Source organism: Topomyia yanbarensis, chromosome 3, assembly GCF_030247195.1.
Source record: "Topomyia yanbarensis strain Yona2022 chromosome 3, ASM3024719v1, whole genome shotgun sequence".
NCBI lineage: Eukaryota > Metazoa > Arthropoda > Insecta > Diptera > Culicidae > Topomyia > Topomyia yanbarensis.
This window is the reverse complement of record NC_080672.1, coordinates 426164817-426179540: the sequence shown is the minus strand read 5'-3', so window position 1 is coordinate 426179540 and position 14724 is coordinate 426164817. Positions and strand designations below refer to the sequence as shown.

General features: G+C 38.1%; 1 protein-coding gene across 1 annotated transcript; it reads left to right on the top strand.

The window, feature by feature from the left end:
• Nucleotides 1–10446: 10446 nt before the first annotated feature.
• LOC131688160 (large ribosomal subunit protein uL2) lies at nt 10447–12680 on the top strand. Its single transcript, XM_058972324.1, has 3 exons — nt 10447–10574; nt 10860–11013; nt 11882–12680. The coding sequence occupies exons 2-3, from the start codon at nt 10876–10878 to the stop codon at nt 12527–12529; spliced, it is 786 nt and encodes a 261-aa protein (XP_058828307.1). The 5' UTR covers nt 10447–10574; nt 10860–10875; the 3' UTR covers nt 12530–12680.
• The last annotated feature ends 2044 nt before the right edge of the window (nt 12681–14724 follow it).

Genomic DNA, 14724 nt, shown 5'->3' with positions numbered 1-14724 from the left:
TTTGACAGCTGCACTCTAACTGCATTGTAGTGATCACTGCGCCATCTGCAAACGTTTGCCAAACATGTTTCAGATGTCTGATTTATTCGGAATTTCAGCAGCGGGTATTTACACACGATTCAAATCGAGCCTAAACGTCTGTTATCTGTGATTGTACATTTAAATCCAATTTGAAAATGGTTTACTTCCATCGGTTCCTCTTGGCTATCGTTGAAATATGAAACGTGATATTTTTTTTAAAACTGTGGATTTTGTTTAATTTTAAACAATTAGAGAAGAACTAATGATATTAAAATTTGTTAGAGAACCCAGAGAATGTAATAGACTAGAAAAACTCTAGAAAGAGAACTGCGGAGACTCCATTTTGGATCGATTGGATTCGCGTTTAGCTGTCAAAAAACGAATCCAATTAGGCAATCCATTAGACGTTTGTTTGACAATTCAGCGGTGTTTTCTGTCAACAAGTCTACTCCTGCGAACAGAAAAACTCGTCCGACAAACAACTTTGTTAGTCCGATTCGTTTGATGTTGGATCGAATCAACAATATTGTCGGACGTCGCACCCCTCGGAGTAACGTCAGAATAAGTAAACAAGAAATAATCAGCTGATCAGAAACGTCTCATGGATTGCCTAATCGAACATTGCCTATCCTTATAACATTGGACGTGTTGCCATATAATGCCGGGGCATACGTTGCCAAAAATGCTGTTTTTCTCTCCGCAGTTCTCTTACTAGAGTTTTTCTATAATAGACCTTACTCGTCAAAAAATTTTATATGATAGGATGCTTCCTTTTTTATCTCCAATTCGTTACTTCCTATTGCCGCGATGATTTGGTACCTCTAACTATTGAAAAAACCAAAATTAGTGCAAGTTGCTCATTTAACCCCATATTCTGAATACCTATCTTGCCTTGTTTCCTCGTATTTTTACACCATTTGGATGAATTTCCTGTGGGGAATACTAAAAGGATGCCAGATCTGCATATATATTAGTAAATCTGCAGATTTTGCATTTTCACTGCAGATGTTTTGCAGATTACAAATATTTAGCAGAACAAAGCCTATGCCAGCCAATTTATACACAAGCCTTCAACATTTTTGATCATTTAAAATATATACATACTACATTTCTATGTCAAATTTATTGAAGATTTTTGTAGCAATCAGCAGACTTTTATATTTTTACTGCAGGCTATTGTTTCAATAGACCTGGCATCACAGATGCTGAATGATTCATTCATATACCTGTCAAAAACATAGAGCATTGTATGAAAATGTATAACCTCACTTTTCTGACAGTTCACTGTGCTTGTTTATCTAAGACTTGTTTACATGGACTTTTAAAATTTACATTACTTGAATACTTTCGATGCTCTTTGAAAGAATATCAAATCAAGAGGGATGAGGATTGGAACAATGGGAACCTGGTTCATACATTGACCAATCGGCGCTAGATGTAAAACCCGGTGGCATATGCTCCCAAGTAGCACGCTTTGTTACTGTATAGTATTTGTAACTCTCTTGGTAACAATTATGTTATGGAAAAAGCGCACTTTGTTTGTATGTTGTGCAACATGTTCCTAAATGCAGCTAAATAATGAAAACAATAGCTGTGCCATTTGTCGAGCATTGGGTAGTTGGACAGTTCTGTTTTAGGGTGGGATGGCAAACAAAGAGGCATTTGCAACTTGTTAGACTGTTTGTGCAAGTTAGCAAAGTTTCTGATTAGTTTCACAACTGTTATTGATGTTTGCATACTTAACACTATTGGCCTGCTCTATAGTTACATAGTTGTACAATCAGTTTAAAAACCCGTAGAAATTCTTTTCAAATATATCCAACAATAAAAAATATTGTGTAGCAGATGTGCAACATTTAAAACTTTCAACAAGTTGCAATTGCTACTTGGGCTGAATCGCAAGATCAAGCATTGGGCTATAAAACGATTGCTTTCTGGATGATGGATAAGGATTTGTACACTTTTGATTGTTTGCTCGTGGGTTAAGTCCTAACAAGATGATCCGATTGATTACAATTTTTTAGGTGGTGAAGTTTACCTGAACTTTATAGGTAACGAATTCGGTCGATGATAAGTTGTTGAAATGATTTTGATCGTTCAATGCCCATACCGACGAACGTTTCCATTGGTCAGAATGCCTACCAGCGTATGATAGCTGCAAACATGAGGACAATCAGGTTATCGCTTTCGAATGGAACAATTATTTATTATTCGTGTTCAAGTTCCATTACAGCAAAAGTTTCGTCGATTATCGCATTATCGTTGATTTAACCGGCAAATGCAAAACAGTGCTCGGCACTGACGATAAGGAGTAAGAAGGATTTGATAGGAGTGGTAAGAATGCAGAGCATTATACATTCTGGAAGAATATCAGGGAGGAGAAATTATATGTAAATATATATTATATCCCGAGTTGCAATCATTTTCGCACCGCAATAAAGCTATCTGCAACTGCTGTCTTGTTCAAAGTGGCAGGAAATAACTAGGAAGCGAATGATAATTTTCATAATCAATTTATTTACTTTTTCGGAAGGATAAGTAATTAGTATGTTGTGAATATCTATGTGTCGTCGGTGCCATGTGCTATGGTGGTACCTGACGGAACCGCTGGTCAGCAGACCGTCCTTGTCGTACTGGTCATAGATGCGACGTTTTTTCTCATCTGATAGCACTTGACATGCTTCGGAAATCTGTCTTAACGCTCTCTACTTAGCGCAGGATACGCGAAACCGCTCCTAGCTTTTGAAAATTCCTAACTGCTGCTATCAGTCTCTCTCTCGACTGAGGACTACAATTTCGGTCGATTAAATTATGCTATGAAAATTGTACTTCCTTAAATTTCATCTAACGAGATCAATTCATTGTGAGGAATTTCGCTGCGTTCCAGTATGGCTTGCGTCTGGATCACTTACACTCTGATTTAATAGGCCCTACATGCCCACATATCATCAAATGTTGTTCCTTAGACATATCTTAATAGGTTTTAACAGGTGAACATAGCTCTAATCGCAAAAGAAAAATTGTTATCTGAATTTTTATATTGAAAAGAATTTCAGAACCAAGAAAAAATACTACTAATTTTTCTTGATTTTGATATACTTTTCTATATAAAAATCCAGTTGACAAATTTTCTGTTGCGATTAGAGCTATGTTCACCTGTTAAAACATGTTAAGATATGTCTAGGGAACAACATGTGATGATATGTGGGCATGTAGGGCCTATTAAATCAGAGTGTAAGTGATCTTACTATGGAAACATAGCAAAAACACGATTTTTGATTGGAGACACCTCTAAATCATGTCCAAATTGAGTCATTTTTGGCGAAACTTCTTAAATTCTCACGTAGAACAAAAATCTGGGCTGACCCATATATATTTCAAAACTATTTCAAAATGTGGAGAGTTCTAATGTACATGGCCAGATAGATAGTTTTTAACTGGGACGGGACGTGTGGATACGAAAAAACCTAATATCAATTGCAGCCAGGGGGAGTTGTCAAATGCAGTCAGGGGGAACTGTCAAATGTAGCCAGTCCATTTAAAATATGTGAGGAGGAAAGAGTGGCTATGCAAGACAAGAGATAAAATGAACAGAAAAAAAAGAAAAAGAAAACATCTATCCACATGTTCTGTCCCAGGATTTTAATAGAAAACATGAAAATACGATTTGTTTGCATTGGGCAGTAGGCCTTTTTCAAATGTTTGGCTAGAAATTGCTTACTTCTTCAATGAATCATGTACAAGAAAAGTAAAAATGTTAAATTTAACGGAACAATGTATGATGCCGACATCAAATAAAAAATTATAGCTGAGCGACCTTGTTTGGAAAGTGTTAACATTTGGCAGCGAACCAGACCAAGTTTCTCATACTATGATCGAATCAACAAAAATTCCAAGACCATGTAAACAATCTCTCTGAACTGTAAAAAAGTGAGGTTAAACATCATCATGCAATGTTCTTCACCGTGAGGTTCACTTTAGTTTGTTTACATAACCAATGAACTTTGTACCGCGACTCACCACTTCATTTGCCGCGTTGCCAGGAGCTCAAGCAAAAATATACAAAACAGTATTGCCCAAACACACATTTTGAGTCCCACCATTCTTGTAAAGGTGAAAAACATACTCAACATTCTTGCATTTTTCAAATTTAAAAAAATCATTAAAAATCACGATAGCTCTAAAAAGTCTCATTTCAACGGAAATATTCTTAAAAATGTATAGTCTTTTGAATAAAAATAAGAAAAAAGGGGGTTAGGTCAGACGAGAAAGGTCTATTGTTGCATCAACCCAAACAAATGCAGTGAAACCTGGCAGTGCAGGAGGCAAATACATTAATAGGGTCCAAAATATGTTAAGGGTCCAAATTAGGTTGGTTACCGAGGTTACAAATCTAACCAAACATGTCAGATGGTCCTGCAAGTGACAGTTTCACGCAAAAGAATTGTGCATGTTTGATTCTATAAATTATTTCTTCATTTTTAATCGATAAAAATTCTTTATTGTGAACCAAGGAATTTATTAAACCAAACTTATTTTTTTGGTTGGATCAACCAAAATATCTTTTGAATCAATCTTACAAGTTTTGTTATCTGTGCTTTTCGAAAATCGACAAAATTATTGTTTGTTCCAAACAAATCAGTGATTCTCACAAAAGCATGCAGCTAATTGATTCAAAAGGACTGAATGCATTACATCAACAGTCCTTGTTGAATTGAAACAAATAAAAAATAAAAATTGCTACGAAGAAGAAAACTTTCCACGTGCGTCAATGCTGGAAAAATTCGCTATTTTTAAATCAGGGAATTCAGATTTCAGTGAATTCGTATAGTGCTCAGATTTTCCGGACTCGAAGGGCGCAAGTGCAGCTTGAAAATAATCATGATGTCACACAAAGGTTAGTGAATAAATTAAGTCGAATGCACACGGTGCGTTTTATGGTGCCTTCCTCTATTCCAGGACTCAACCAAAACACCCTTTGTGGCTTAAAAACGACAATCGCAGAACTGAAAACACGTCGCCGCACCAGAGATAAATAATACCCGTTCGAGAGGGCAGTTTCCTGTACTTCACCATCTCTGGTCCAACAGGAAGACACAGCGTATTCGTGCGCCTTCTGCAATCTTTTTGGAAAAGCCGAGACTCTGAAGCACTACATTATAGCGCATATCTGGAATAAACCACGCGCACGGCTAGGGTTGGGAAAACCGGAGGATTTTAAAAAAACCGGTATTTTCGGTATTGGAAATGAAAAAAACCGGTAAAAACCGGTATTTAAAAAAAATTACAAACTGTCTAGTCTAGTCTAGTCTACACATACACAGCCAATACATGTAGGGATCCTGGAAAATTGCAGGCGTTCGTCCACAATTTTTCTTGTCATTATTAAGGTTTGTGGCACATATGGAATATGACACAAGCATTAAAGCGGCCAGGCCAACTGTGTAGCGTACAAAATGAAGATGATTCAAAATTATACGGCAATCAAACTATTCATTTAATGAATAATTTAATCAACGAATCATTTTGAACCTTGAATAAGGAAGAAACGTGGACAACCGTACACAACCGTTTCAATTTGATAGGGGTTTGATAAATCGTTGGGAGTGACTTGGCTAAGAGGGTTAATGTCACTCCTTTGGTTCCGGGTTCCTGGGATGGGGCAGAGGTTATTAGCCCTGTCCTGGCTAATGAGCCAAGGTTATAGCGCCTTTACTCGCTCTCTGAAATAATGATAGAGAAAATTGGCCAAAACGGTTAGTTATTGCTAAACATAAAGACAAAAGGCAAAAACGCCTAAACAGCTCTGAGAGCCGAAAAAATAAAGTCTAACGAAAACATTTCCACAAAAACAAAGTTACATAGTTAGTAATTGGAACTTCTTTAAATCAATATTACTAATACTAATTACTAATACTTACAAACTCAGCCCTCTTAGGACTCTAGCCCTTCGTCAGCTTATACAAGTAATAAAAAAATAACCAGTTTAATCTCACCAAATTATCCGCTCAAAGCATCGAAACTCGTTTTGAATGTCCAGTGTTAAACGGCATAATCTTCATTCTGACCATCGGCATCTAGGTCCATCTATTAGGTTCTTCTAAACTTGCACCTGGGAACTCAATTATTCTGATCCTCTGTGCGGCTTAAGCCGACCATCCCTTTTTATTGGCAGTGCTTTATTCTCGAATTCCAGACTTCGATTCTAAACTCTGGTGACTTCTTCATTGATGTAAAATACGACACTTGAAAAATCTTTCACCCTCCGAAAATCACATCAATATTTAACACTTAAAATGTAACTTCCGGAGGGTTTAACAATGCTGGAAAGCCCTATTAAGACTGCATGAAAAACGTTCTACCAGCAAACCCGAAAAATTTAATTGAATATTCAGGATAGAACAATCGGCAAAAGACACATCAATGCGGAACGGAAACTAATTAGAGACTTGGTATTCGGAAACAATGCTAAATAGATAGTAAAACAAGAATAAGAAATGTACTCCCTTTTGAGTTTACGCCCACGAGTGGTTCCACTCAATGGCAGTGTTATACAAATTGTCGATCACCTCACACAATTGATTCTACTAATCTGTTCAAACTGTTCCGTGTTGTACCAACCGAACCACTAATTTGTAAAAAATACTTCCATTTTCTGACAATTTTGACGCGAGCGAAATTTTTTGCTTCCAACGCGTACGACTACTGCGATCGAATCTCTTAAAAAAAATTACAAACTGTGTTAACAAAATAATCGCTCAACATACAAAGCACATTGGGCATTTGATCAATTAACAGAGAACATGAATTGCTTTCAAAGTGCTCCAATATCGAAAAAGCTTTATGAATGTTGATTTGATTACTCTTATGGTATTGTGAATCTTTTCTAAAGTCCAGGGTAGGGAATAGCTTTATTGGTAAATCGATTGCCTCACCTAGGTTCGATTCTCAATCCCGCTAATAGGGTTAGAAATTTTTCCAAATATTTTTCTAACTCGAAAAGAGAGCCGTACGACCCTAAGGTAAAAACCTCTATAATCAAAATAAAAAATGACAGCAGCTGGTCTCTGCATCATAGTATGCAAAGTACCGTCGCTTATTAATCCAAAAAGTACACTGGTTAGCTAGATGCAGTTGGCGTTCCGAGATTTGAAAAACAAATATATGGAAAATCAGACCTTAAGTTACTGTTTTCTGGTTATCCAAATACTCGGACGTGAAGGTGATGTTCACCAGAAAGTGGAACGGGTTTCAACCTGTCGAAAACGAAAACGCTATAGGACAGGTTGATCAAGGTCAGATTTCTCACTGGTATCCAAAACTTCGAATACTCATACTGAAACCGCTTCAGTATAAATTCCGCCTTGTCTTGAAAACCAGTGCTTTGTAACAATTTTCTTTTAATTTCATTCCAACGTACCCCGCGGCAGTATTGCTGATGAAAACCGTAGAATCTATTGTCAGAGTTCTATGATAGGTCTGTGCGTTATAGATTTGCAGTAGAGTGAATAAATTTAATACAAATACATGCTCCATATGTGAGAATATGGAGTTGATTGATTTTGTCTTGCAGATTTACTTGTTCCTCCATAGTTTTATAAGTTTTATTTGACATGTGGGTTTTTTCGGGTTGTTTAATTAAGCTGTAGCCCACTGCTTACCTAAGCACTATTCCCCTGGTTATATCATTATTAAAGAGTCCCGAAACAGGCAAACCAACTGTGCATAAGACCTAATTTGAAAACACTAGCAAGTGAAAATCTTTTAACAAGTTTTATAGCTGTGCAACAATAAAAACCTCTTATTAAATAGTTCTTCCTAACAAATTACCGAAAATACCGGTTTTTCATTCTTATAAAACCGGTATTCCGGTATAGGATATGTGGACGGTTTTACCGGTTTTCGGTAACGGTAAAACCGGTACTCCCAACCCTACGCACGGCCAAAGGTACTACATAAAGGGACGGTGATTGGAATCGTATGCGCTGCATGTAATAAAATTTCATTTCATTCCAAGGAAACCTACTCCGGAACAGGTTTGGAAATCTTATGGATTCTCGCTCAAATGCAACAAACGATTGAGTCGGAATCGGTTGTTGCCTTTGAGCTGGAACTCATAATGAATCCATTCAGAATTCCTTACCAATCCCGGAATGGGTTTGACTGGGCCATACTGCATCCATTCAGGATTCCGAAGCGGTTCCAGAATGATTTGACCGCGTAAAATTAATGCGTTTGTAGCCTGTTTTTAGAGAAAGGCCAATATGTCAATGGCAAGTATTTACTTTGTGAGGTTCATTTGTACTGATGTTATCTGTTGTCAGCGAGTAATGATTTGTTCTAAATTTGTCACCATGACAGTTGGCCTTTGGTTTCTATTAAAGAATAGGCATATTTTATATACAATAAAATTGGTTGTGCTTCAATATTTGCTATGCATTGATTCAAATATTTGTTATGTTTAAAACAATAAAAGATATTATTTGATTTAACAAAAATGTTTTTTGTATTGAACATTTGACATGCATTGATCCAAATATTTTATTAGTTTTATTCAACAAAATGAGCTCATTGATTCAACAAAGTTGTTTGTTGTTTCGATTGTTGTTATGAAAAAATCAATAAAAAAATTTGTTGGTCCAACTATTTTCCATGTTTGATCCAATAAATTCTTCAGAATAGGGATCTTTAGGGGTGTGCGGGTTAAGGCATATTCTGATGCAGATTAGTACCGTGAGTTAATATCTCAGTCCTTTTTCAATTTTTTGGCCCGAAACTATTGAAAAAAAACATTTTTTAGTTTGTTTCCTTTTAGGACAATAACACATCCAAACCCATGCGAATTGCACGACCCTATAGGTTGCCTTATCAGATCTACCATAGTTTGCAGATGAAACTTGGGATGGCAGGTTGCTAGCGGATTGACAAAGTACCAGATCATGCTGTGTGGGGTGCTGTCTCGGTTAACAATGAGGCGAACGAGATATTTGCAGATACGTCATTTAGTAGGACAACTGTCAGTTTGCTGGTTGAGTTTAATTTGGTTTTTTTAAATTTAAAAATCATAAAAGAATAATTAAGGTTTAAGAATGATATGAGTGTACTCGTAAGGACACCCGCTACCAATACATATGAAAAACTGGCACAATTTTTCCAAATTAAAGATCCCTATTATTTCAACAATTTATTTTATTTGTATAAACATGTATTTTTTATTGAACACAGAACAACTTGGCAAATTTATTATTTCAACCTTCATATTATTTGACATTAAAAATTATTTTTCTGCGTGTTCTCTTTGTTTACTTTCTCTTTCGCTACCCGGATAGAATTTTACAATGGCATTTACCCTACAAACAATTAAAAAATAATAAATATAGTTATTACTGTTTCAACATTGTGCGATGCCAAGTTCTCACAGTAGATTTACAATAAAATTTCATGTAACAATAAATTTCACTGTTCAGCACAAAACTGATACAGTGCATTCACATTAAATTTTGCTGTTTTCGAGAAAAAAATGCATGGAGAAAAATTGATTTTTTTAATGTTAAGATACATAATCACTCTCCTTTTTCACTGTAAAAGTATTTTACATTGAAATTTACTGTAAACACGTTAAAGTTTATTGTTTTTGTATTGTAGCATAACACTAAAACTTACTGTAAATTATTGTAAAATGACTGTACTCTCACAGTGAAAATCATGGTTTTGTTACCGTACATTTCTATTCGGGTAATAAATCAGCAGGTCATACGTTTGTTACTCAACTCTTAGCAGAATAAGATAGTCGAAATCAGAGTTTTTCGATATACCTTGAAACAATATTGAAAAGTTTTAAGATGACGCTGTAATAATCGAAAGAGAAAGTAAACAAAGAGAGGCTCTCATTTACACTTAGGACCATTTGACATGCTTGTCGAGAAATAACGAATTTTATTCAGTAACTTTAAGTTTCAACACTTGGAACTGAGCTTTTGAGTAATTTTGGGCGAGCGTGCATACCAATAAATTTACAAACCGCATCATTACCCCTCGTCGAAGTGCACACGGTTAAATAAAACAACCTGCAGAAAAGTTATTTTAACTTACTTTTGAGTTGTGCGTCGCTTTCGCACTTATTAGTGTTGTCAAAAACAAAACGAGAGGTTCGACTCAGTCGAGATCTTCCGTGGGGGAAGTTACTTTTGAGTTGTTTGGGGTGAACTCAAAATTAGGTAAATTCAACTTAAATTTGAGTATAAAAAACCTATCAATGAGTTGTAATTTTTGCCGTGGTTAAATGGAAACTACCTTCAACATGGTTTACCTAATTTTAAGTTCCCGCACGATACCACGAGATTGAGTCAAAGGAACTCAATTTTAGGTAGTTTTTCGTTTCCGTGCACTTTCCGCAAACGCAGTAACTGACAGCTGTAGTTGTCAAACTCAAAATTTGCGGTTCACCACTTCCGCAATTTAGACATTTGCTCGCTTCTCTCTTTCTTTCCGGCTCGTACCAGAGTCAAGTGAACACACTTTTTGTGTATCATAAAAATTAATTTTTAAGCCCTGTAAGTGATTTTAAAAGTAAATTTTTTTATGTGAACCGATCAATCAAATGAATCTTGTTTTCTGAATTACGAAGGCGGTGTATTTTTCGTTCGATTTCCGTGAAAGCCATCAAAGTGAAGCTTGTTTTTGCAGCTGTGTTTTGGTGATCCACGAAGTAGATGTTGACGTTTCGTGTCCTGCTGGGGATACCAAAAATAAAGTCCAACGATTCATTTGTCTAATCACCATATTCACTGACTGTAAAACTCGAATACGGTTTCTAATGAGTGATCTTTCTGTTTCAGTAAGTAGAACGCCACTATGGGGCGCGTCATTCGTGCACAGCGTAAAGGTGCAGGGTCTGTCTTCACTGCCCACACCAAGAAGCGAAAGGGAGAGCCCAAGCTGCGCGCCCTCGATTATGCCGAACGTCACGGTTACCTGAAGGGAGTCGTAAGGGTAAGTCAAATGCACAAAATAGGTCGATGTTACTATAAAAACATTTGATATCTCGAAACAATTTCCGCATCTTAGTTTTTTTCTGACTAGTTATAAAATTACAATCATAAACACAATGTCACAATTAACCCACTTAAAACAGACGGTTGTTCAATTCCACTATAATAATAAAATGCACTTGCATGCGTCGTAGATTCCGTTTTGATGGTGAAATGCAAGTGCATTATATTATAGTGGAATTGAACGGAAGACATCGGCCTTAAAAGGGTTAATATTCATTAAAATTGATTAAATTGCACGGAAATATTGTAATTTGTAATTTTGTAATTTTATTGAGCACGACAACCTGTTAGTACAGACTTTGAATCAGGTCAAGGAAGTTGCTGAGTGCGAAAATCAGTTTACACTGTATACCAGGTCATGGAAGAGCAGTTTTGATTAAAGGTTACATTACATATTTTGTCTACGTTCAAATATGTCACTTGAATCAGTTTTCTTCAAGCAATTGCATTTCTTGTTAAAAGATATTTGCTTAAAGTTTGTTTATTATAACTTTTTGAATTGAAATAGTATTTTTGTGATAGTGTCGCCCATAAGCATTTTGTAGCAAATAGGAGAGTAATTTTGTAATTTATTAATTAGTCGCACGGTAACCTGCTGGATTTACCACTGCTCAGGTCAGGGCAGGAAAGATGTAATGTGTATGGCGGCAATTCACAACTCATTTACAGATTCTTTACTTTTTCGACGAGACTAGTTCCTTGCCCTGAGTTAAAGCGTATGATAGGTTGTCGTAAAGTTGTTAATAAACAAATATGAATAATAGCCACTCAACGATAAATAAATTATATTTTCTGTCTCATTCTAGCAAATCATCCACGATCCTGGTCGTGGTGCCCCGCTGGCCGTGGTCCACTTCCGCGACCCGTACAAGTTCAAGCTGCGCAAGCAGTTGTTCATCGCGGCCGAAGGTATGTACACCGGACAGTTCGTGTACTGCGGAAAGCGCGCCCAGCTGCAGATCGGAAACGTGCTACCGATCGGTCTGATGCCGGAAGGTACCATTGTTTGCAACCTGGAGGAGAAGACCGGTGATCGTGGCAAGTTGGCCCGTACGTCGGGTAACTACGCCTCGGTCATTGCTCATAATCCGGATACAAAGCGCACGCGTGTGAAGTTGCCCTCGGGAGCTAAGAAGGTTCTACCGTCCGCTAATCGGGCCATGGTTGGAATCGTTGCTGGTGGTGGTCGTATTGACAAACCGATCTTGAAGGCTGGTCGTGCCTACCACAAGTATAAGGTGAAGCGTAACTGCTGGCCGAAGGTGCGTGGTGTTGCCATGAACCCTGTTGAACATCCCCACGGTGGTGGTAACCATCAGCATATCGGTAAGGCGTCGACCGTTAAGCGAGGAACACCACCGGGTCGCAAGGTCGGTCTTATTGCTGCCCGTCGTACCGGTCGTATTCGCGGTGGTAAGGGTGATGAGAAGTTCAAGGAGAAGGAGAAGAAGTAAAGTGTTAGGAGGGGATTGCGAAAGAGGAAGGAGTGTGCTGCTGATTGATTACGTTGTGTTTTTAATTGACCTTGATCATGCGGGAATGAGGAGGCAAGCGAAGAATACATTTGTAAAGGATTGGAAATAAATACAATTTCAATCAAAATAATGTTTTGCTTTTCTGTATTTCTCAATTATGGTGACAGCAACGTTAACGATCTATTCAATGGGATAAGCAATTGGTTCCCCTTTAAATATCGATTGAAAACTGAACGGGATTCTTGGTTTATAATTTAGTGGGTAGTGGCTAACATTCCGACTCGATCGGCCATATTTTGCGAATTAGTGACATTCATTCCAAGTGTCCGATTGATTTCGATGTTGTTTTTGGGATTGTCTCCTTATTCGTTTGAAGAAGCAATCCGTCGTAATTGCAAAATTAACCCTTAATCCTCCGGAAGTCGTGCAAATGGCTTACTGAACGTGCGCATTTAAAGGTTAGCCACATGTAACAATTTACCGTATAAATTACTAATAACAAAATAAGGCAGATTATTATAGTACTTGAAGCAGGTAAACAGCGCAAACTAAAGATATGAAAAAATCTGCACGCGTGCTTTACACTTTCTCCAAGCTACTTTTAGGCGCATAAACATAATGTACGTAGCCAGTTTTATGGTTCGCTGCGATAAAGTTCTTCAAGCAAAAGGTAGTAGTTTGTATGTAGCCAACATTTAGGGGCTTATTTAATACACTGAAGTCTTTTTATGCGATTTTTTATGTGACTTTTTTATGCGGATTTTCAAAGTTATGCGGTTTTTTTTATGCGAATTTTCAAAGTTATGCGATTCTTTTTATGCAGCTTCCTTTTTATTTCTAGTGCATCACATGAAGCGACTTTTATCGAAAGATAGATCCTCATGAATGCACATGCTTAAACAAAAGACATAAAATGTTCATATTTTTATTTTAGGTTATAAATTACTAGTCTTTGGGTTAAGGATATGAGAAGCATTCTTGATGCAGTGAAAATAAAAATAGAAAATGACTGAATACCTTTTTAAATTTTCTCATAATAAAACTTATGCAATCGGTCAGAATTTCGACTTTTTAACCGATACCCGCAGAGCCCAATCTCTTATACCATTTGACTCAGTTCGGCGAGATCGGAAAAAGTCTCTGAGCGTGTATTTTTTTTACTTGGTGATAAAGCTTTTACGCCGACCCGGCACACGTTCAGTAGTTAGACCATACTACCGATTTCGTCCATCGTGTGCCGGAGTGAGGGACTCTGAACAGAGAAGATAACTCTGAACCCTATTCCTCTAAACTCCACCAAGAAGTCCAACATTTGCCTGATCCCCCGGATTCCATTTGAAATGACTACTTTGGGGGGAGACGTGCTAATGCACTTCACTTGATTCCAGGTCTAGCTGGTCGTGCTAGATTTCGCTTGTCTCGTAACCGCCATATCAGTCCTGCACGGCATGATATTCTACATGCCTTCCTCTCTACGTTGACCAGTTGGATGCCGAGATCGATCTGGCGATTCCGGTTGGAGGGTGGCTTCCGGTTCACTGGTGCCCCAACGACCAGGGTCCGTCGCGTTCGGTGCTACTCGGCGTAGTTCCCGACAGCGGAGCTAGCCTACCTCGGCGGAGAGTTCCCCGGCGAAAGAATGTCTCCTGCAACCGTTGACGGACACGTTATTTTTCCTTAGATGCAGTCCGGCAGAATGTCGAGGTCAGTCCAGCGATTCCCGGTGGAGGATTGCGTCCGGTTCATTGGCGCCCCGATGATTGAAGCCGGCGATTCGCTACGGACTACTCAGAATAGTCCACGACGGTGGATCTTTCCTACTCCGACGAAGAGTTCCCTGGCAGCGGAAGATCTTCCGAAACCGATGCTACCCGGGCAGATGCCGAGGTCGCTCCTGCGATTCTTGGTGGAGGGTGACTTCCAGTTGACAGCCGCCCCGACGAGCATTTGCCGGAGCTACTTCCCGATCTATTCTACTAGTCCCCGGTGGCGGGCCTAGTCTACTCCGACGGAGAAATTTCCCGACGTTGAAATTTCTCTCGAAATCGTTATCTCGATGCTGGTCGGTTAGGTGCCGAGGTTAGTCTTGCGATTCCGGGGAGTCTCGGTTCCGACAGCATAAGTCATTAAGTGACATTACGCTTGTCTGGACATGCCGCAGACTCAGGTGATTC

Coding starts and splice junctions, on each gene's coding strand:
- LOC131688160 (XM_058972324.1), top strand. CDS start 10,876: ATGGGGCGCGTCATTCGTGCACAGCGTAAAGGTGCAGGGTCTGTCTTC. Junction 11,014..11,881: donor ACCTGAAGGGAGTCGTAAGG/GTAAGTCAAATG, acceptor GTCTCATTCTAG/CAAATCATCCACGATCCTGG.